The sequence below is a fragment of the Rhopalosiphum padi genome, chromosome 1, assembly GCF_020882245.1.
Source record: "Rhopalosiphum padi isolate XX-2018 chromosome 1, ASM2088224v1, whole genome shotgun sequence".
Lineage (NCBI taxonomy): Eukaryota > Metazoa > Arthropoda > Insecta > Hemiptera > Aphididae > Rhopalosiphum > Rhopalosiphum padi.
In genome coordinates, this window is record NC_083597.1 from 85,254,186 (window position 1) to 85,277,842 (window position 23,657).

Genomic DNA, 23,657 nt, shown 5'->3' on the forward strand with positions numbered 1-23,657 from the left:
TATAAACTTATTAATTCAATACCATTGAAACGTAAAAGGATGTTAATTGGTTTGTACTATTAAAAGGTTAAAAATAATCATAATACTTTGAATATGTCATTGTATGTACTATATACTTAGTAGGTAAATAATAATACATGTAATGGTGAAAACTAGTTACTACAATAATATTTTTAGAATTTGAACAAATTGTGCCTTGAAATTTTAATTGTCAAAATTGTAAAATTATCATAAGAACAACTTATGAGACCTTGTATTAAATTTAAGAGTTCTTTAATATTTTCAATTATATCAACAAAAAATACATTTAAAAATGAGGGAAAGTAGGTAACCACTCTACTGTGAAGTGGGTGTCAAGTGAACCTCTTCATTGAGGAATAATAACTAATGTATGTTGTTAAATTTGAATTCAATTATAAATTGTTGCATAATATCTAAATTTTAATACAAACCATTACTTCATTTGAATAATTATTAGTTCAAACAATGTGTGCCAGTATTAATGGCACCGTGGCCATTATCGTGGAGAAGCCATAAGTTAAGACGACAGCCACTACCCACCATGTTATAATCCACGACTTTTATAATATAATAAATATAGTAGGTTTATATAATGCGATGTATACACGTACCGGCATTCATTTTTCTTTTCTTCACCTAGGCGGTTATCAAGAGACGGCGACGCGAATTATTTTGTTCAAAATCTCTTACTTCTAATGATCATGAACAAATTGCTTTCTTCTATAATAAATTAAAAACTATCGAATACATAACATTCAAATAAGTAACACAATAAATCTCTACGATACTCCGGCTCGTAGTTTGTGACCAGACTCACAAATGAGTACTGACGAGTGGCCAGTCAAGCATTGAGTCGTATTTGAGTGCAATGGTATGCGGACAATTGGTCCCAGTCATTATTTTATACCCGGACAATTAGTCCCCGGCTTAAAAGTTAAATACAAAATATTTTTTTATCATTAAACGTTCTTTAAAATGTTTTTTCAATAATGAAGCATTTAATAATAAATTTAAAAATACTGTTAGAATTAAACTTCTAAATATTTATAATTTTATTGAATTGATACAAATAATTAATTCAACAACAATGATATCGTTGACAAAAAATGTTTTTTTTAAATAATTTTTTGAAATCTTTAAGCGACAAGGAAAAAAAACATTGTTTCTATTTGTAATAATTATAATAACTTTTCAAAAGATGATCTTTTGAATTATTTTTTTATTCGACTATAATATTATATTGATTAATTTATTATCATGTTTATTTTTATTATTTTTAAAACAAATAACTCAAATAACTGTTATTATATTCTAAAAGTATTATATTATTGAAAATACATTTTAAAGAATGTTTAATGATAAAAAAATATTTTTTATTCAACTTTTAAGCCGGGGACTAATTGTCCGGGTATAAAATAATGACGGGGGCCAATTGTCCTAGATCGGAGTGCAATACAATCTGCATTTGCAGTGTCTCGAAAAAAAACCATTTTAGCCTAAATTACTGATAGTTGTTTTTTGAGCTCATCTGACAAGTTCTTTTGAAGAAATGAAAATTTTTTATAAAATAAATTAAAACAAAAATATTTTGTAATATCAAACGTTCATTTATGCAAGATGCACCATCATGATGACTGTTAGTACTGCGTTTTTACATATTTAAGAATATTCATAACGCCACGTGTCTAGTGATTACTAGAATCCAGAGCCAAATGAACAATGTCCTCATACTAAATATCGTAGCACTATTTACGATATAAGGATCCAGTCATTGACTCACTTTTTTTTTAGTCATTACTCATTACCTAACTAGTAATTCATACCGAAATTAAACCGTCAATCAAAATTAAAACAAGATAAAAGAAAAAAAATTTAAAGATGGAAAAGTGAACAAAGAACATGATAATGAAGGCATGAAGAATTTTGGAAAATGAGGAGTCTGTCTCTCGATATAACACGACTGGGGGCCCTAACACCATAATAACTAAGGTACCTAATCTTGATTGCGAAATATTTATAACGATAATAAACGACTAAATATGTGTGCGGTAATGAAATATCCACTATTTTAAAATATGTGTCTGGTTATGTCCTACGCGTATTTTGCGACGCCTTTTAAAATATACAAAATTCAAAAGGGACACAGGCCATTTGGATTTTTTACTGGTCTGAATGTTGCCAATGAAAAAAATTCAATTTAATGCAATAAAGTAAAGTTTTAACATTCTACAATTTGTCGGTTAATCATTCTAATTTGTAACAGTTAGTTTTTATATTATAAACATACCCCCTTCTTCCTAGAGTGCTGACCATTTGTGTGCAGTATTCTAGTTATAAAAAAAAAATATTGTTGATTATGGAGTTTTCCATGATAACTGTTAAAATGTTGACCTGGTTTTTAAAATAAAAAATGACAAACCTAATTTTTTCAAGTATCTTATTCATCCCAGGCATCTATAACAACAAATTGGATCACAATTATTATCAATATTAGGAAACAGTTAGGTTTATCACAACAATGAATAGTGGAAATATCATAGAAATGAATTTAATAACAAAATTAAATTAATTGAAGTTATTATTTAAAAGTTACAAAAAATAATATCGGTATCTATATAATAATACTCAATACAAGTAATTTTATTAAGAAAAAATGAGGTTGAAGGTCACACATGTCTCTAAACAATGAAAAAAATTATGATTTTCATTCAATTTAAAATAAAAAAAAAACAATACATGGTTACAGAAATCTTGTTCATCACATTTATATGATTACCTTATTATTTATTTACATAAAAGAAGAACTAATAATAATAATAATTATGAACTTCTGGACTTCTGAAATTTGCTACCTAGTAAAGTTTTATCTAGCTACAATTACACAAAGCATATTTCGTCAATAAAAGAATGTATAAAAAAAATTAGATTGCTAAAAATATTTAGTTTTTATTTATTATTAATAATTAGTATGGACGGTTTCTGTCTCCTCTTCTATCACTAAAAAATTTAAAAAAATACATTTTAATACAAATAAATTTGCAAATATTTAGTTAATAAATATAAACTTACTCTCGCATTGGTCCACCACCTCGTCCTCCACCACCACGTCCACCAGGTCCTCCTCTGCCACCTCCAAAACCTCTTCCTCCGCCGCCGCCAAGTCCACCACGACTACCACCCATACCAGGACCGCCACGGCCACCTCCCATACCACCTCCACGTCCACGCATGGGTGGCCCACCACGCCCACCACCCATACCACCTCCTCGTCTGCCACCACTATCACCAAATCCTTCAGGTCTTGGATCATTACATCTGTTACAGTTTAGACGCCAAGAGAAGTTTGTGTTGGCACAAGTTGGATTTGAACATTTCCAGTCTCCGTCACGGCCACCTGAATCATTTCCACCACCGCCACGGCCACCTCCTCTTCCACCTCCACTGCTCATACGGTCATCTCTTCTACGGTCTGGGGGTGGCCCACGATCATCTCTACCACCACCACGACCTCTGCCACCACCTCTTCCACCTAAAAATGGAACATTCAACATTGACATATTTTTTTTTAATTTCAATGCAAATAAAAATTATTACCTCTAGGGCCACCATAGAATCCTCCACCTCCTTCTGATGGATCGTCTGATACAGGATCATCCATTTGATAACCACCACCGCCATATCCTCCACGTCCACCTCCACCTCTACCAGTACCACCACGACTACCTCCAGTTGTACCACCGCCACGTCCACCTTGCCAATTATCTCTCTTTGTTGCTAATTGGACATTAATTGTAGATCCATTGAAAGATTTACCTAAATATTAAGTAATTGGTTTAATGTTAAGGTTAATTAATATTTTTCAACAGTAGTTTAATACAAACCATTAAACCAGGATATTGCACTATTAGCAGAATGAGCATCATCATATGTAACAGTTGCTTCACCTTTAGGTCTTCCAGTTGATTTATCATTGTACATCCAAATTTTGGGCTTTCCAGTTTTTTTATCAGTCTAATATAAAATATGATAAACATTAAAATGAAAATATATAAGATTTGTACTTAATATGGGTTAGATATAATACCTTGATAATGCCAATTGAACCAAAGTGTTGTTCAATATCAGCTTCAGAAGTGTTTGTAGACATACCAGAAACAAATATTGTATCCTCTTGGACGATGAAATCTCCACTTCGATCATTAGGTGGTCCTCCACTACCTAGACAAAAAAAAACCCAGAATTAACAAGTAATATTGACATAACAGATATCAATAATTAAATAGAAAAACCAAGACAATCAGATACTTCTGTAAACCATGAAAATATGACTTTAATATTAATGTACAATACACTATTGTATTAATTAAACAAAATGTCAACTTTATTAAAAACTTATCTTCAAAAATGTATGAAAACAAAATAACTTCCAATTATTGTAGAGTTCAAATAATTTAAATATTAAGCAATTGTATAACACTTTTATGAAGATTCAGATAATAGGAAAACTTTTATTACACTAACTGAAATGAAAAAAACCATGGGACACACACCCCATTATATATAATACATGTAAATATTAGGAATACAATTTTGTTAACTACAAATCAATGGAACTGCAACTGACAGTTTGAGTGGCGTGCATTATTGAGGCGCAGTTAACACATTTAACCAATACACACTCTTCTATTAAGGACAATTGTTGGCTTAATATTAACACTTTTTAGTGGTAACCTATGAATAAAATAACCATTCAGTGTACCAAAGAACCATTTTAACACCAACCCAAATGGCATGACAAATAAACTATATATTTGTACAAAAGAAAAAATGGTATTACTATTATTACCACACAATGTATTTCATTATAGACATAATAAATATAACTCATAACCAACAACTAATCAATCACATAACCAACCTGATACCAAAATTCAAACTATTTAAAATATATATATATTATTTAACATCAATTTTTTAAATGTATAAGAACATTAATCTGATACACTGTATTTTGTCATCACATTAGTTATAAATTATAATGTTATTAGTACAAGACCTAATAATTTAGTTATATTTAATGTTTTACAATTTAAAATAAGTTAATATTTGTTTTAAACTATGTATTTATTTTTAAAATTTTTATTTACACAGCAGTAATAATATTCATACATAGGTAATAACTTTTAAGAATTTAATTTAATTTGAATTTATAATTTAATATTACCTATAATATATATATTAAACTCAACTACTATTAAATTTAACAATAATAAAAAGTATAAATATTATATATACACAAAATCATTTCATATTTTTATAAACGCATTTTTGTATGATCTAATCCACCAAATATGTATATGTAATATTAATATTCATATTACAGACTCTATACTTCGTTCCACGAGAGAAGGAACCTGTGCTTCAACAAAAACTACTATGACTGACAATATCCAACAACAAAATGATATGTTTATCATGCTATCAGTTGAGTGTAAACAGAGCTTCGAAATATTCGCCAACAGTCAGTTTTATGAGCAAAACAAGTTCCTTTGTTCTTGAAACAAAGTATATACCCCTACATTATTGCTCAAAATTTTAATTATATATTAAATAAATAGTGAAACTGCTAACCACTTTGCACGCCACTTGATTTTAAAAAAGGTGAATAAAATATCATAAATACCGTTCTCTAGTATATAAATGATGAAGAATTGCTAAATACAGGTTAGAAGTATTACCTTGACAAGATACCTAACTTATCTTGTTATCAGCTTTTGGGTAATAAACTTATATAGTTAACAGACTTATTTGAGCGCCTATGAACCATTTACTTAAAATGTATAAGAAGCACCACTTGGATACGGTGCTATTTACCTTTGTTAAAACCACCCCTGCCGCCGGAACTAGAACAAAATCAACAAATCAAACACGATAACATTTATTGGTTGACAATTAAATCAATAATTTAAGAAAATAAAATACAGAGAATAATAATTATTTATAATGAGCATTAAATTAAACTTTGATATAAAGACATAAAGTTTAAAATATTGAAGTATAAAACATTAAATAATTACTAGTACATGAAAAGTAATAATATATTTAAAATTGCCTTTTGATCAAAACTATATTAATACAAGAATTATCTAAATTTTTTTTTTTATTATTAATATGTATTTATGTGATATATTTATTTTAAAAAAGAATACAAATTGTAATTATTATACATTGTAAATCTTATCATTTAGAGATTATGTATATTTTTTTTACTATTAATCCAGGGTTTCAAATTATTTAACTATAGATGTTTGTTTTAATGCAATGATCTTTGGATATTTTTTATATTTTAGTTATTTGTAAAACAATTTTACTAGTATTTATGAAGTGTGGAAAACCCATATAGTATACACACTTTTTATTATACATATAATGTGTTTTTAACATAACAAGTACCTGTAAACAATTATCTAAGTGTTAAAAATAAATGTATAGTTTTTTTTACGTCAAAAACTATCTATTGGCAACTAAACATAAATATATGAACTTAAATAACAAAACAAAAAATACCCAATTTCAATTTAGGACTAATTAGCAATTTTATATATTAAGAGTATAACTTTCAAGTCTTTGTTGAACCAATATATTATATTAAGTTTTTATCAAAATTCTTGTATAACGAGATAACAACTACTTATTATTAGTACCAACAAATTCAGTGGTGTAGCCAGGATTTCTAAAAGGAAGGGAGGGGGGGGGGGAAAACCAAAAAATGATATAAAATTCACTGCTGATCGCCTAGACAAAACAATTGGTAACGTTTGTAATCGAACTAGGTACCACGGCTATAGATAAATAATAACATTTCTATTGTTTTTATACTCTATGTACGTACTGATATAAAAACCACGGCAGATGGGGGGGAGTCATGGCCCCTCTGACCCCCCCTGGCTACGCCACTGATCAAATTTATGTCATTATGTTTAATTTAATAATTAAACAGATATTTAAACAAAACAATTTTAAAGCTTAAGATAATTTAATATTCATATTATGAATAGTAATAAATGACTACACACCATTTTACTTAAAATAAATAATAATACCATATTTATTCTCTAAAAATCATATTTAAAGATAACTTAATATACTTTATATATTTTAGTAGTTATAAATACATGTAAATAAAAGATTTTTTTTCAAAATATTTACTCTAATAATCAAAAAAGTATTTATTTAATTTTAAATAAAAAAATATAATAACATCTGCACAAAATGAATAATATATTAAAACAATTATGAACCCAATGTCAATCAAATCTGACTAATATATAGCAATTTCAATTAGTAAAGATCTCTTATACTAAACAGTAGTCTTCAACGTTTTTAACTTGCAACCTATTTTTTTTTATCATACAATTTTCATGACCCAAAAAGCAAAAAAAAAAAAAAAATTGCCTAAGGTCTTATACTATTGTAAAAGTGTTCTAGGTATATTATTTTATATTGATTATTTCCAACCTTTGTCAACCAAATAATAATAATAATAATAATAATAATAATATATAATAACATATTTAGTATACATACAGTTGTACAATAAATATTGTTTAATGTATTATTGTTCTATGTTAGTAAAATGTACTTATCAGTATCCGCTTTTTAAAAGCTTACATGACCCACAAGTTGAAGATTGTCTCATACTTAAATATACATTGACACTGTTGACCAGTTACTGAAAATAATTTTGATAAAATAGGGAACTAACTGTAATATTCAATAAACATGCTAAATTTTAGTGTTGATTTTATAGAAATAAAATATTTTTATTTTAAATATGACTTCACTAATATTATTATTCAAATAAGAATATTTCAAATGCTTTTCTTTTGTCACTTTGTTACCTAACTTAACCGATTACATTTTTAATTCAATGTATGCATGTGTTCTTTTTCTTTACTAAAGTAAAAAAAATGTAATTTACATATACTATATAAATAATTCTTAAATACGTACTTTATTAAGATGATGTTACACTTGATTTAAAAATAATGTGAATCAAAACAATCTAAACATCTCATAAGTGTTTTATTATATTTTTATTTTAAAATTGTAAATTGTTTATACATCTTAAAAAACTCATCTCGCATAAAAATAAAAATATAATAAAACGATTATGAGATGTTAATGTTCTTAACTTTAAATTCTATAATAGATCATTTCACTTTATAATTTGAGAAATTAATATGGTTATAGTCATTTTTGTAAACGTAAAATTTGCTATGTTGTGCGTGGGTTATAGAGATAACAAATACTACGCTGGCATCCTCTTAAGTTTTACGTATCAAATTTTAGCATACTTATGTACAAACTGTAATTGGTTAAAAATTAATATTCAGTAAAATAATTCAATACCAACAAATATTAATAAAACTTTTTGGGACTAACAATTAATTTTTAAAATAGAAGAACATCCTGACAAGTCAATTATAAATAGATATACATTATCTGATCAAACTACAAACACAATTTGGAGTTACTTCTAGAACCAACAGTACTTAATAACTTTAATTTGTTTGTTATTTACTAAAATAAAATACAATTAACACTTTTAAACTAGAAATTATTTATATTTAAGTCTTTTAAAATTCTTAAAATAGTTTAAAATAAATTGTTTAGAAGTTTTATTTGATTAACTATTAAATAATTGTATATGAATCAAATAATAAATATATTTATACCTAAAATAATAACCAAAAACATGATGGTTAATAAATTTTATTATTATAGTAACATTATTGTAATGGCGGTTAATTTTTAAAGAGTAATACCACATCACATAAAAAAAAACATTTAATATATTTTTTTAAAGATTAACTTTAACTTAAAATTTATAAAAATTAAAAGTCAAGAGCATATTTTGAGCTTTGAATATTAAAGATTTGTTTTTATATAATTATATAAAGTGTAATAAAAACATCTCTAATGACCTTTAAAATGTATTAACCAAACTAATTATTATTTATTCTAAACAATAAAAATACAAATTATTTACTGTGAGTAGTGGGTCACCTTGTTATATAGTAGAACACAGACCCCATACTGGGTTAAACGATATAATTTGATAACAAATTACACAAAATCCATGATGCATATTCATTAAACAATAGACCAACAATATGCAGTCAAACCTAGTCTCTTAATTGAAAAATAAATGTTTTTAAAATTCATTAGCATAATAATAAATTTTTTTGTCATTATTATTAATAATAGCAATACATTTTAAAAGTTTGTATAGCTTTAAACTACTAATACGTTGCTTAACTAAGATACTTAAATATAATTTTTTTAAATACATTAATTAGTTTGGAGGATGCTATATTTACACGTGTTGGCTTTTATACACACGTAACAAAAAAATCTATGTAACAGATTCTTTTGCTATTTATTTATAATTAATATAAAAACAAATTTACAGATTATTGAATTTTTAAGGAGAACATTAACTGAGCTCAAACAAAGTTATTTTCAAAACTTAATTTACTAGTAATATGAAATTGAAAAAAATAATTAGTTGCATAAACTAAGTTTTTTCATTAAAAAAAAAAAAACCAATGCTTATGCTCTGCTAAGACCATTAAAACCATTAAAGTGCAGGCACAAGGCTGACTGCACAGCAAGCATAAAAATGATTGACTCTGTGTGGAGTATAAACAGGTGTTGCCTGACAAAAACTGGTCGTTCCTGACCGTTGTTCTTATTTTAAATAGAGTATTTAATATTATCTTCTACAAATGTACAAACTCATTATGTAAATTTATTATAATATTAACTATAACAATTAGTAAGGATCCATCCAGTAGATGGATTAGTTGTGCACAGAACAGAAACAACACATAAAGGTATAGTGTTTTTTTCAAGTCATTTATTATATCCTATTCAATAGTGGTATCATTGACTTAATAAACAGTGATGGTAAAAACAAAATATTATCTTACATTTGGCAAATATACATAATTTTACCATCACTATTATATATATATAAATTATAACTTCTAATAATATATTCAACACACACCACCTAATAAAATCAATTTTGAATTTTAAACTAAACACTAATACTTTAACAGATTGTCACATTACAAAAAAATAAATCCTAAATACCATAGGCATTGTATATTTTTATTTAATAAATGCTCAAAACAAGTTCAATAATACTCAATTATTTTACCACAACTATTTGAAGTTATTAAGGTATTCAATAAATTACTATGAAAAAATAATAAAACATATTTTAATTGACTATTTCCAAAGATATTAGAGTATTGTTATAACTTTAACTATCATAAAAATGCCATATAATATAATACATGAATATGGCATATAATATAATTGTTTAGCAAAGCATAAATATGTAAAAGATTTATAATTTACTCTTGTAAAGCTAATAATTCATAATAATATATTTGTGATAAAATAATTGTACTAAATTATCTTATATATAATAATTATTTTTGTTGCGTTTAAATATAAAATGCAACTTTTACATTAATAAATGTACTTACTCATATCCTCCACCGCTATTACGCTCTTGTCTACCACCTAAAAATTATCACAATAATAACTACAAAAGTAATGAAATTTACACAATAAGTGTCAATCGAATGTAATGAAAATCAGTGCTAAAAGAGAATAATAAATACTTGTTTAAAATCAAACATTTACCTCCAAAACTGCTAGGTCCGCCATACCCACCACTTGATGGTGGACCACCATAACCATTTCCACTGCTTGATCCATTAAATGATCCTTGTTGACTTCCTTGCTGTCTAAAACTTGGCGGAGGTTGTTCATAAGCAGGGTATCCTCCTCCTATTTTAACAACAGTAAAGAAAAATAAAATTAATAAAAGTTAAAAAATTGTGATAATAGTTTACAACAATTTGTTTTTTTTTTCAAAATTATAGTAATGAACAAAAAAGTTAGTACAATAAGTTTAATTTTATAAATCACTAAAGATGTATTGTAAATTGTTATCTGTTTTTTTTTTTTTTTTTTCGTATGGCGTATGTTCGGGAGTAAGCCCAAAGGCCTAGTTCGGACGCCTGATTGGCAGAATTTTTAATGGGGCACCCGTAGGTTTCTGCCATGCCCCGGGGTGGGGGGGATGGCAGCACTTGTTCTCCGGACACCGTGACTTGCCCGGAGAAAAATGCCGCCCAGTGGCCGAGGATCGAACCGGATCCGGCTGCTCCGCAGCCGACGAATTAGACCGCTCGGCCACCCCGTCCCCCATTGTTATCTGTTTGAACAACTATATATAATTTAAAATTTACATATTACGGTAATTAAAAGGCACTATAAATTAAATATATATATATATATTTAATTTCTGAAGATATCGATATTTAATTGAATTTTTTATCTGAAACTTCAACACTAGTTTTTACCTTGACTTGCTGCTGTTGGTGGTGGTGGAGGTTGGTTCCATCCACCGCTACCTGGATATCCACTCTGTGGCTGTTGAGTTTGTTGTGTCTGGGGCGCACCAGGCTGTTGATAACCTGGGGGGCCTGGGGGAGGAACTCCATATGCTGGATATCCACCGTATCCACCAGCTACACCGCCACCACCTCCCCCACCTCCATACTGACCAGTTGAATATTCTATAATAATAAAAATAAAATGAGTAACTTTATAAATTAGGTATTAACTAGTATATAATATGAGTCAGTTAAGTTGCACTTGGCTACTTATAATTGTATAAAATATGTTATAAAATTGAATTAAATATATAGCAATAATCTGACAATGGTAATGATAATAGGAGAGAATTGTAGAACGTCTTCTGATAATTGTTACAAAACTGAGGTTGTAATGACACATTATTATTAACTTGAGCTATTAGCACGCATATAGATAAAAACGTACAAACAACCAGTCTCTATTGACTATGTTTTGTTATAAACATTTGTTGTACTAGATACCTATTCAACCCACAGCAAACATCCTCTGTAAGATCCTCCTTAGATATGTAACCCTTCACACATTGCTACGTTATGCATGTTGCAACAGTATTAATGCGTTCAATCGACATTTAGAAAGCGGCGCATTACATTCGCCAGACACGCGGTAGGTCGCGCGCACTCTCAGTGAACGAGACGCGGCCGTCTGATGTTTTCGCATGCCGCGTTCGACAGCCGAAACAAGTAGGATTAGCCTGACAACGTTCGTATAACGAAAAAATACACAACCCGGCCAACTGACAGTAAAACGCGTGACCATACTTACGTGGGTTAGCCATGTCTTCGTGCCGATGCGCGAAATTCGGGTTTTTCGAACACTACTGTTTTCTACCTTCTACGGTCGATCACCCGTCGGGTAACTACGCGATGGAATGTGCACGGGACACGGCAGGCGAATATGTCTCAGATCGTCTGTCTCTCTGTTTGGGTCCACAAATCAGAACTAAGAATTCACGAAAAACATAAACGGCAATAATGTAAAATTGCAATTTATACTTCCCTCGCCGGCGGTCAGTCGTGTGTAAATTCAGAAATTGTGTGGTGGGAGTGAGCAGGCACCGGACTCAAGCATCATAGCACAAAATGGCGTTTGTTTATAGCGTCGTCGGCGCGGGTTCGTGCATGTCTCGCCCACGTTATGCGGGACATTTTACGTCTCGTATCACGGTAGCACTGTGCTAGATAAACCACAGCACGTATTTACTATTTTAAAATTCATGATGACAAAATAGATCTATTTAAATTTAAAATTACTACTTTTTAGTTTATATTGTTTATAGTGTTTATACTTTATAACATGGACTAAAATTAACCAGTTAATCCATGCGCATTGCTTTTTAATTTGTTTTCTTATAATACATAATATTATTTAATTTATATAATCGGCATGATGTCCACGAATGGATCTTTTAAATACTCGTATACTCGTATTAAATAATTAATTAATTTAATGACAATCTTAATAATAATAATTATAATACATTTCTTATACTTGTATTATAGTTATTATACTGTAATATTTTTTATTACAATTGTAATAGTTTTAGCCTATATGTACTTGATAATATGATATAGAAGACGTATATAATAACTGTGATAATTTAATAATTATGTTTATATGTCAGTGAACTCAGTGAACAGTGGTATAGATTATAGAAAATAAAATCCTATCATTATTTTGTATAACTATATGTCTATATATAAGCGGCTCGATGAAATGAATGTATTGATTTTTATTTTTTTTTATCATATATCACCTTTTGGAATAATATCTTTTACGGTTGAAAAATAAATCTATATAGTCGGTATTTTTTTTTTTCGGGGGGAGTGCAAAAAGTAAAATATTCCTATAATATGTTAGGTACCTACGCTACTATGGTTAGGTCATAGGTAAGTAAATATAGTAGGTAGAATAGGTAGATATCTTATAGGCTGTTTCCGCGGCGTCGTCAGTTATAAAATTAAAAAAAAGGGTATCTTATAGGAGGGACTATAACTATGGCATCGCAAACTTTAGACCTATCTCCACGCCTGAAAGAGACCGCTACAATTTATAAAATTTATAAAATATTTAACATAAGGTCGTGGAAGTAATACGAAAGAAGAGGTCCTCACCGCGTCGTTGGTCCATATAGAAAAAAAGATAGGTTAATAGGTATTTTAAGATAAATTTAAATAACTTAATTTGTCAATCTTCATGAAATATACTAAATTTTATTCAGTAGAACCAATCTTAATTTTAGCTTTAACTCTTTCGGGCATGACGGGATGAATACAGTCCTACACTAGAGCCTAAAGAGGTGGATTTTTAAAAAATAGAAGGATACAATAAACTATAATATTAACACGTGATTCATTATTCATTGAAAATATAAATAAAAATTTATTTCTGCAAACCAAGATGTACTTGTCATTGATTATATTTAATATATTTAATAATTAATATATACTAAAATCAACATGATTCATTATATAGTTGGCCAGTGATAGTGCTCTGGGGAAAAACGGGGGGAAGTATAATTATTTTTGCTATTATTATATGATTGACTATTTTTAAATGAAACTTAAACTAATATTAGATTTATTTTATGATTGTTATTAAATAAAATAAATAGTACTGATATTGAAGACCCGGGAGAGTTTACATGTTCCGTCAGGTAGGTAGTACTGGAGTAGGCCCGGGAGAGTTTACCATAGGAAGAGTTTACAATCGACCCAAAAAAAAATCCTGTAAAGCACCATTTTTTGTTTTTTATACATATATCTTGTTTCTGATCTAGAATATTAATAGGTATCTTACTCATATTAATGTATTTTGGATAAATTTATATAGGTACAGATGAATAAATATTTTTTGTTTTAAAACTTTTAGTGAATTTAATAAAATATTACCATAAACATTTATAAAACAAACATGTGAATTATTATAAATTAAAGTAAATTTTTTCTTTTGAAAATACAAGGTACCTTAGTCCTTAGTAGATTATTAAATTTAACATAATATACAAAAAAAAAAACATTTTAAACGTAATTTAATACTTAGGTTATCAATTACATATTTACACATCAATTTATTGAAGTCTTAAAAATTGTAAAAATTCGATAGTTACATAAAAATAAAAAGTGGGCAGGACAAAAGAAAATTATTTTATTGAAGAAAAAATGTCGGAATATTGATGGATAAAATAAATAATTTGATTTTGTAAAAGGTCTATTTTTAAAATTTTTATCAACCATGTGATTTTGTTTAATTATTTTATACCATTGTATACCATTTTATAATTATTTACTATAAATTAGAAAGTTAAAAAAAAACATTTAATAGGTACCTGCTGTTATCTAATTTATAGATCACTGAGTCCTAAGTCTGTAATAAAGAAAAGGTAAATGTGTTTTCCATGGACCCAATTAGAGTAGTACTTAAAAAAATCGTTAATTAAACATTAGATATTATATATTTTAAAGTAAACAATTATCTGTATGACAATGTGATAAAAAATTAAATGACGACTTGTTTAGATAAAAATGTATTAATTAAAAATAAAAAAGCTTTTTTGTTATAAGTTATTATTTATTCTCAGTTTAAATGATTTAAATGAAAATTATACAGTAGTTACAATTAAAATAACGTTTAAATATCATTTTAGAATTTAGATTAATCGTTATTCGTTATTATTTTTAAAGTAAATTTGAACTTAGAAATTAGAATGTCTAGTGTCTACTGTCTACTATCTTAAATCTTAATTCGTGGTTGAACCTTGCGCGCGTGCGAAGCCTCGGAACATGCATGATAATAAATAAATTAAATAAATTTATTATCTTCGGGAAGGCACGGAATGATATGGTGCGCGCTAGCGCCAAGCTATGGAACTAACTTACTATTGCACTACTGGACTACTGCACTACTGCAGTCCTGTAGTAGGTACTAGGTAGCAGCTTTTTAGACCTTACTACCTTATTGCCTATTGTTGTAGTGCTGTGATCAGTGATCACTGATCAGTATTCAGTATTCACTATTCATTTATATTATATTTATCTATGATTCAGTTATTCAATATGATCTATTCGTCTCGCTTGTTGGTCGTCAGCAATTCGGAATTATTAAATACTAAATAATAATATTTTAAATATTTGAATGTTTCAACTGTGATTTTATTTGATATTTCTCATTTAAATATTGTATTTTTTTCTAAGTTCTAAGTAATTAGTTAATATTTGATACCTAGTTATTATCACTGCAGACTACTGAGGCGGAATCTAATATTGCTGCAGTTGTTGTCCAATTATCTTAATAGTAATCAAAATCCTTTTCAGATTCTCCCGAATTATCAAACGACTTACAGTCGATGTGTGTAAATTTCAAAATGAAACACAAAATTTGGTATGTAACTGTGTTAGAATCATGCACTTTTTACCTTTCAGTGTTACTGCAAGTCTGCTGTAAGTCTGCAACATGAATGACATCATTTAAAAAATTATTCTGTTATTAAAACGCAAGTGGCTACATTTAACTGACTAATTTAATACTGATTGGTAGTAATTGTATGTATACATAATACCAAGCACAACACACCATTGAGTGGTTATTCATTGAAATCCCATTTATCGTTGTTGCATATCCATTCTTCATGCCTTCTTTTACTGTTTAGGTAAACACCTATTCAAAGTCATGGTCAATGACTGGTAATGATTCTATGTGTTTATCATAAGAAATTAAGAATTTTACAATTTCAAAATTGTATTGATTATTTAAAAAATAAGTAAACTAAGAAAATGTTTAGATAATAAATCAATACCTATATACTTAGATCCATCATTTTCCTGTTCCTACATAAGAGGTTCATTGGAATAGAAAATTTGAAAATAAATACATTTTAATTGAATTGTGGGAACAGTAGAACTCGATTAACCTTCACTGCCGGGACTGGGACTATGACAGTTAACAGAAATTTTGCAAAAGACGTTTATATTTTGCAATGCGTGTATTTGCAGACAAAAATAATAAAAGTAATATGTTACTAAAAAATACTAAAACAAATATATATACCTATTAAACATATATTTATGAGTTATCGCATTATTAACTATTTTTTTTTTTTCGATGGTGACAGATTATGGATTACAAAGTGATTGTTAATCGAGTTTCTACTACACTTACTAATAGTTGTATAATCACTTTCTACATTATTTTCTTCTTAAGTTATACGATTAATATTTAAAAATTAATTTTAGTATGGCCTCAGATTTCTTCTACCCAAATATGGGTGGAGTGGAAGAACACATATTCAATTTGTCGCAATGTCTTTTAATAAAAGGATATAAAGTTATTGTCTTAACTCATTCATACCTAGATAGAGTTGGAGTACGCTACATGACAAATGGATTGAAAGTAAATTAAAATATATATTTAGATTACTTAATATTTTTAATGAATAATAAAACATTAATTCCAGGTGTATTATTTGCCAATTAAACCATTCTATAACCAATGTGTTTTACCATCAATGGTTTCTTCTTTACCATTGATTAGATATGTTTTAGTTCGAGAACAAATAACTATTATACATGGGCATTCAGCATTTTCAACTTTAGCTCACGAAACCATGATGATTGGTCGTTTACTTGGCATCCAAGTAAAAATAATTAAGCAATCATGTGTGAAATATAATAAATAAAATTATTGAATTTCTAGACAGTATTCACAGACCATTCACTATTTGGATTTGCTGACACTTCAGCTATTATAACAAACAAATTTTTAGAAATGTCATTAGCTGATTGTAACCATTGCATTTGTGTATCACATATTGGGTAGTGATTAATTTAGTTACATACATTATGTATATAATTTTAAAATGATTATTTTCCAGTAAAGAAAATACAGTATTACGAGCTCGCGTTAATCATCATAGAGTTTCAGTCATACCAAATGCTGTTGATACAACAGCATTTGTTCCAAAGTTGGAATTAAGAACACAAAATAAAAGTAATTATTTATCTAAAATACAATATTAAAAATACCCATTAAAATATATTAATTGTGTTTCCAGTTACAATTGTTGTAGTTAGTCGTTTGGTTTATAGAAAAGGTGTTGATTTGTTAGCTCAAATTATTGCTGATGTTTGCTTAAAAAATCAAAAGGTATTTATTTATAAAAGTAATAATTTTATTTACCCACTCCTAATAAAATATATATATATTTTTAGGTTCAATTTATTATTGGAGGTGATGGTCCTAAACGTGAACTTCTTGAAGACATTCGTAGTAATTTGAATATTGGCGAACAAGTGACATTACTAGGTAGTTTGGAGCATTCACAAGTATGCAATGTTCTTAATCGTGGACATATATTTTTAAATACATCTTTAACAGAAGCATATTGTATGGCTATTGTTGAAGCTGCTTCTTGTGGGTATGATTTTAACTTTTTTTCAATAATAATATTATACTTGATTTTGTTATTAATATAATTTAATATTTATTATCAATTCCAAGATTAAAGATTGTTAGTACAAGAGTAGGTGGTATACCAGAAGTATTACCTCCAGAACTTATTATTTTAACTGAACCTAATGTTCCATGTAAGTCACATTAATTTTATGTTGTAATAAATTTGTATTCATAAAAAGACTGATAGCAATGTCACATAAATTAGAAATAATGTAATTTGTTAAAAAAAAAAAATGAATTAGCAAATATTGTTATAATCACTTAATTACTTAATTATTTTGACTTAGCTATACTCCAAGGATTATACAAAGCTATAAACCAAGTAAATAGTGAACTTGGAGTACCACCAATTGAATGTCATCAAAAAGTGCAATCACTATATAACTGGATGAATATTGCCAAAAGAACAGAGATAGTATATAATATGGTATCATTAGAATCACCAAAAAGTTTAGGGAAACAATTGCGCAGGTATTATACCTTAAAACTAAATTGATAAATTGTTTTATTAAAAACATATTATTTAAATTCTAGCTACATACCAACTGGAGTATATCCATTTTTACTGGTAGTATCATTTATGCACATATTGTTAAGACTTCTGGATTGGTGGATTCCACGTTCAGTAAGAATCAATAATATGTTTTTGTTTAATATTGGTATTAAAAATAATATATTTTTAGGATATAGACCTGGCTAAGGATTATAAAATCAAGGATAGCCGAGTAACTCTTAATTTGCCAGTTATTGAAAATTGATAATACACATTTTTTAATATTTTAATTTATTCTATAAAATGTATTTTAAATTTAACAGTTCTAAAATAAACTTGTATATGGACGGATACAGTTACATATAATATTTTTATAAGCCTGGTACAATATTATTTTACTTAAGAGATCAAAAATTAAATACATTCAACAATTATTTTAATCACAATTGAGTCATTTTTAATAAATCCATTTTGAAGAACTTCATCAATGGCAACAAATTGATTATAGCCAAAAGCTCTTGGATTTAAAGAAGAAACCTCATTACCACTATTTCCGAAAGAACACCTTCTAAATGCTTCAGATTCAGCTGATGATTGCATTGGCAAACAAATAGTTTGTACTGGATCTGTTGGATGGATTAAAGATAAAGTAATATGACCAGAAAATGGCCAAATTAAAGTATCATCATAATCACCACGCATCATGTGAATAAATAAAGAAAGATTACGATTGTCCGATGACATATTTATCCGACCACATACTCTAAAATTAAAAAAGAACATTTTTAAACATCTGATGTTTTGCATTGGAATTAATTACTTGTATCCAGTAGAAGATGTATAGAATCCTGGAGTGTAGTATTGTTTATGTAATGGCTTTTCTCTCATTGATTTCAAAGACTCCATAAAATTTTCAAATCTCCATATATACACACCATTGCATGTTCTTAACGATATTGCATTTTGAGATTGTGTAAACTCTACAATTAAATTATTAACCATTTGACTGAGTCGTTCAATATCTTTATCCTTGATAGCATTTTTTTGATTCAGATGCTCTATATCTTTGTCTTTCTCAATATTGCTTTGTTCCAATACCACTATTCTTTCATATAAATTACTGTTATAAATTAAATAATTTAATTAATTAAAATCATAAAATGTGAACAAAATACCCATAGAAATTATAAGTTAGATACCTTATTAATGTTGCATAATATTTTAAATTTAAGGTTTTTTTTTGTGCTTAATGGGCGATTTTAATTGAGAAACAACATGATGTCAATAGTACAGTTAATTAAATTTTGCTTTAAAGTGTTTGATTAATAAGTATCAAATAAAAATGTATTACATAATATTTAAAAGAATAAATATATAACTGACCAAAGTAAAGCTTTTTCAGAATTAGGATCTTTGTTTGCATCCCACAGTTGTGTAGCTTCTAAAGCTTTAGAACGTGCACCATCTCTGATTTGAAATTTATTCATGAAATCAATATGAGATTTTGTAAGTAGCTAGAAATATTTATAAGATTTTAAACATTTTATTTTAAATAAAATATTATTTATGTTTACTTACAGTAACATGTCGATGCATACTCATAACGAGATGGTTTGATAATTCATTTTTATCTTTTATTGTATCTTTACATCCAATTAAATTAAACGGGCAGAGATTATCAGCAACTCCATTTATCTGCATTTCACAACAATCAAATTAATATATTTTTAATGTAATTTATGATTTAGAATTTTCTCAATATTAGTTAATTTCAAAATTAACTGTTATTTTAAGTAGGTAAAATGCGTTAATAATCAAAATTTCAGGCAATACTTATAGAAAATTAATAATTATAATTTAAAAATGTATTGAACTAACTAACTTGGTTTTTACTAAATCCACACGAGGCATAATGTTGATCAGCTTCCAATAACGGTATTGTTACATCACAACCAGTATTTAAACAAGCAACTTTTTGTTCATCTATTTCTCGTTTAGTGTAGTTATCGGGAAACAAACCTTCTATAGTTAGGGGTAATAAATCAATTGGGCAAATTTGACTTTTACGCCTAAAACAAAAATAATGTTGAGATAGGTAAAGCATAGGTATTATAGAAATACATAAAATTAAAATTTTATATGTTACCTATGAATTTATTAAAAACATTATTTGTAACATAATAAAATATAGAATCTAAACAAAAATTGTATGTATTTTAATATTTTTAAATAATAAATATACAATAAGTATGTCGCTGAAAGATGACATGTCATCACCATCATCACTCCTTATGTTATTTACTAGTGATTATTATAAAAAGTTTATTTTTATTTATAATTTTAAATATATACCAGCGTTTGGAGATCTAAGGTAATACATAGTTATTTAAAAATAACGATTAGGGCTCGGAACTTAATGCACTTACGCATTTATAATAGTACAAACATGCACTTTTTTTTTTACTCATAATTTTTATTAATACAAATGTATTATAATTTGTACTAAATATTAATTATTAAAAACAGGAAATTAAATGTCAACAAGAGATTTTAAAGATACAATACAATAATACCTAGTGAAAGTTTATTGTTAAATTTTGATCAAATATGCTCAAAATAATTGTTAAATTGAAAAATATACACTAAAAAATTAATATTTGTTGGTAGTATAATGAAATTAATTTCAAGCTTACTAAACAATAAAACTAATTAATAGCCCCCCCCCCCTAAAAAAAAACATACAAATGCATTAACTTCCAAGCCCTAGTTATAATAATAACCTAATAAATTTCCTCATTGATATTTGGTAAAAGAAGTTAATATCCAGATTTATAGTTTACTGTAACATATAAAATTATTAAATATATCCATAAGTATGTTTGGAAACCAGGTGTTTTTTATGGTGAAAAATCTTAATAGTCTCCCGTTGTAAATGATATACTCTATACGTGTTCAAATTGAGATCGTGACTCGACGGCCAACTTGTGTGCATGGGTGTGGCTTTACTATATAGCAGGCGTATAGATAGTTGACTCTGTGGGGTTGACAAACGGGTGTTGTCTGACCCTTACTTGATGAAAACTGGTCGCTGCCGAGTTATGATTAAATTTTGAATAGAGTATAAGTGACATAAAAATATGGGGTCAGAAATCCAAGACTTAACATGCTTTAAAAATTAATAATACATAATATTTAAAAACTGTATGATCCTTAAGTTGTAAACTAAATAAATAAATAAATACATAATAATATATTTGGTTTTAACTTACTTAAGCCATGTACTTATACACTCAGAACAAAATCGATGTCCACATCTTGTCAGCATTGGGTCCTTTAGACAATTAAGGCAAATAGAACATTCAAAGCGAGGATCTATTAATGACAGCATATTTTTTTATCTATGAAAAAAGTGACAATATCAAAAAAAATGTATAATCAAATATTTATCAATATATAATATATTATTAAAATAATTAAATATACATAACAATTTTTAATATAATATATAAACAATTTCAAGTATTTATTTTATTTTTTAATTAATTATATAGTATAATGTAATATAATATTATGCACCAACTTAGTATTAAGTAAATATAATAATACATTTTATCTTTTATTGTTTTGATAATATATAATATTCTTATGGAGTTACAATCAATTGATGAATAATTATTATTTTATTTTTTTTATAAATGCACAGCACTATTACCAATCATTGGATATTTACTATTTACTAAAATTGAATTAATCATAAATACTTTGAATATCAAAGAACAACTTTTATGTACAGTGGCGTGGTGAATGACGTTTGTCTAATGCAATTGCTTAACTCTTAAAATTTATGTCTAGCTTAAAAATTAAAATTTGTATGGATGAATGTAAAGTTAATTAACTTAATATTTTTTATATTAAATTGTTAATGGCCTATGTCCTATAATGAAAATTCTAAATTACCATACATTTTTAGATTGTATATTATGTTTTAGGAAGTATAGTGGGTGGGTCATTATTTGAAAACTTTGCTTAGGGTTTGAAATATGCTCACCACGTCATTGTTTATGTACTACATATTATTTAGTATCCCATAAAAAGTAAGGTTTAGTTAAAACCATAAATAATTTAAGAATTTTGATTAAAAAACAGGTATTAAAATTTTAAATAGGTAATTAAGCAATTACAAGATGTTGAAAATCAGAAGATAAAATAAATGCAACATTAATAATTATGAATATTACGATTAATATAGTTAATAATAAATATTGATGAATAATAAGTGTTTATAAATGTATAATAATCACTTGTTGCTCTTATATCGATTTATAATTCAAAACACAATTCCATCAACACTGAAGTTTAAACGAGTAAAAAAAAAAAACATAATTTGCATATCAAATAACATATTAAATTCATACGTGTGCATAATTAATAGCTAATTGTACTGCACAAGGATAATAGATTAGGTAGATCCATCATACATACCAATGTGAACGAAAACAACGTACTACGTGGTGGACTTAAATTACAGTATAACACTAGCTGTCAAGACTCAAGAAGGTGTTCGGTGGACACCGTGATTATTTATTATAATAAAAATATGAGTAATAACAACTATCACGTCGAATAATATTTACATTACTAGGTAGATAAAAATTAATAAACAATAATAACAACATAATAGTATAAAAATAATATTAGTGAAAACTATAGACAAATATATCCTTTATAGTTTATATATCTATGGTGAAAACGAAAGTTTCACCTGCAGATTGAGAATTTAATTCGTTATCTGGTAATCATCACCACAATTTAAGATAGTCTATCATAATATTTGTAAATTTAATTCATATTATTTTCAATTTTGTGTTATCGTCAATCGTCGTGTCGGCGCGATATTATTTTAATATTTTTTAATCTATTCTAAGTTTCTGAGTATTTTGTTTCCGTGTGTAACCTAGATATCGATTTTAGGAAGAAACACGTGCAACAACATAAAAACCTAAAATTCATTTTAAATTTATTATCTTTGTATTAAATATAATACTTATTATGTACCTATTTTTTTTCAAATTTAAAATAATATTTTATACATTATTCATTATTTTATTATACATAATAAATTAAAATATTTATCAGAAGATTTGTGAATACATTTATGAATTATTTGATC

The 23,657-nt window shown here is 27.2% G+C and overlaps 3 protein-coding genes across 8 annotated transcripts; 1 reads left to right on the forward strand and 2 right to left on the reverse strand.

Moving 5' to 3' along the window:
- Nucleotides 1-2,553: 2,553 nt before the first annotated feature.
- Nucleotides 2,554-12,628, reverse strand: LOC132922291 (RNA-binding protein cabeza). Of its 2 annotated transcripts, XM_060985732.1 has the most exons (10): nucleotides 12,310-12,627; nucleotides 11,469-11,684; nucleotides 10,744-10,890; nucleotides 10,584-10,620; nucleotides 5,896-5,924; nucleotides 4,106-4,239; nucleotides 3,903-4,032; nucleotides 3,616-3,834; nucleotides 3,091-3,550; nucleotides 2,554-3,018 (listed from the first exon to the last, which is right to left on the reverse strand). In XM_060985732.1, exons 1-10 carry the CDS (start codon nucleotides 12,320-12,322, stop codon nucleotides 2,985-2,987), a joined length of 1,419 nt encoding a protein of 472 aa, XP_060841715.1. In that variant the 5' UTR covers nucleotides 12,323-12,627; the 3' UTR covers nucleotides 2,554-2,984. The 2 variants fall into 2 exon arrangements, with proteins under 2 accessions (XP_060841715.1, XP_060841725.1); XM_060985742.1 differs by lacking the exon at nucleotides 5,896-5,924 and having other exon boundaries at nucleotides 12,310-12,628.
- Nucleotides 12,629-15,123: 2,495 nt separating this feature from the next.
- On the forward strand, nucleotides 15,124-18,838 carry LOC132922310 (phosphatidylinositol N-acetylglucosaminyltransferase subunit A). Of its 2 annotated transcripts, none has more exons than XM_060985768.1 (11): nucleotides 15,124-15,472; nucleotides 16,776-16,932; nucleotides 16,997-17,176; nucleotides 17,236-17,354; nucleotides 17,414-17,529; nucleotides 17,594-17,685; nucleotides 17,751-17,956; nucleotides 18,040-18,125; nucleotides 18,282-18,465; nucleotides 18,529-18,619; nucleotides 18,678-18,838. In XM_060985768.1, exons 1-11 carry the CDS (start codon nucleotides 15,408-15,410, stop codon nucleotides 18,750-18,752), a joined length of 1,371 nt encoding a protein of 456 aa, XP_060841751.1. In that variant the 5' UTR covers nucleotides 15,124-15,407; the 3' UTR covers nucleotides 18,753-18,838. The 2 variants fall into 2 exon arrangements, with proteins under 2 accessions (XP_060841751.1, XP_060841759.1); XM_060985776.1 differs by lacking the exon at nucleotides 15,124-15,472 and adding an exon at nucleotides 15,479-15,924.
- Nucleotides 18,839-18,855: 17 nt separating this feature from the next.
- On the reverse strand, nucleotides 18,856-23,403 carry LOC132922322 (TNF receptor-associated factor 6). 4 transcript variants are annotated; one of them, XM_060985813.1, is made up of 7 exons: nucleotides 23,250-23,403; nucleotides 21,757-21,885; nucleotides 20,370-20,556; nucleotides 20,066-20,182; nucleotides 19,871-20,001; nucleotides 19,308-19,607; nucleotides 18,856-19,250 (listed from the first exon to the last, which is right to left on the reverse strand). In XM_060985813.1, exons 2-7 carry the CDS (start codon nucleotides 21,873-21,875, stop codon nucleotides 18,902-18,904), a joined length of 1,203 nt encoding a protein of 400 aa, XP_060841796.1. In that variant the 5' UTR covers nucleotides 21,876-21,885; nucleotides 23,250-23,403; the 3' UTR covers nucleotides 18,856-18,901. The 4 variants fall into 4 exon arrangements, with proteins under 4 accessions (XP_060841796.1, XP_060841773.1, XP_060841780.1 ...); XM_060985790.1 differs by lacking the exon at nucleotides 23,250-23,403 and adding an exon at nucleotides 22,970-23,229; XM_060985797.1 differs by lacking the exon at nucleotides 23,250-23,403 and adding an exon at nucleotides 22,789-22,938.
- Between the last annotated feature and the right edge of the window lie 254 nt (nucleotides 23,404-23,657).

Coding starts and splice junctions, on each gene's coding strand:
- LOC132922310 (XM_060985768.1), top strand. CDS start 15,408: ATGGAACTAACTTACTATTGCACTACTGGACTACTGCACTACTGCAGT. Junction 17,530..17,593: donor ATTAAGAACACAAAATAAAA/GTAATTATTTAT, acceptor TTGTGTTTCCAG/TTACAATTGTTGTAGTTAGT. Junction 18,466..18,528: donor TTAGGGAAACAATTGCGCAG/GTATTATACCTT, acceptor TTTAAATTCTAG/CTACATACCAACTGGAGTAT.
- LOC132922291 (XM_060985732.1), bottom strand. Junction 10,621..10,743: donor CGGACCTAGCAGTTTTGGAG/GTAAATGTTTGA, acceptor GATAATTTTTAG/GTGGTAGACAAGAGCGTAAT. Junction 3,551..3,615: donor ATTCTATGGTGGCCCTAGAG/GTAATAATTTTT, acceptor TTCCATTTTTAG/GTGGAAGAGGTGGTGGCAGA.
- LOC132922322 (XM_060985813.1), bottom strand. CDS start 21,875: ATGCTGTCATTAATAGATCCTCGCTTTGAATGTTCTATTTGCCTTAAT. Junction 20,557..21,756: donor TGTATAAGTACATGGCTTAA/GTAAGTTAAAAC, acceptor TTTTTGTTTTAG/GCGTAAAAGTCAAATTTGCC. Junction 19,251..19,307: donor ACATCTTCTACTGGATACAA/GTAATTAATTCC, acceptor TTTTAATTTTAG/AGTATGTGGTCGGATAAATA.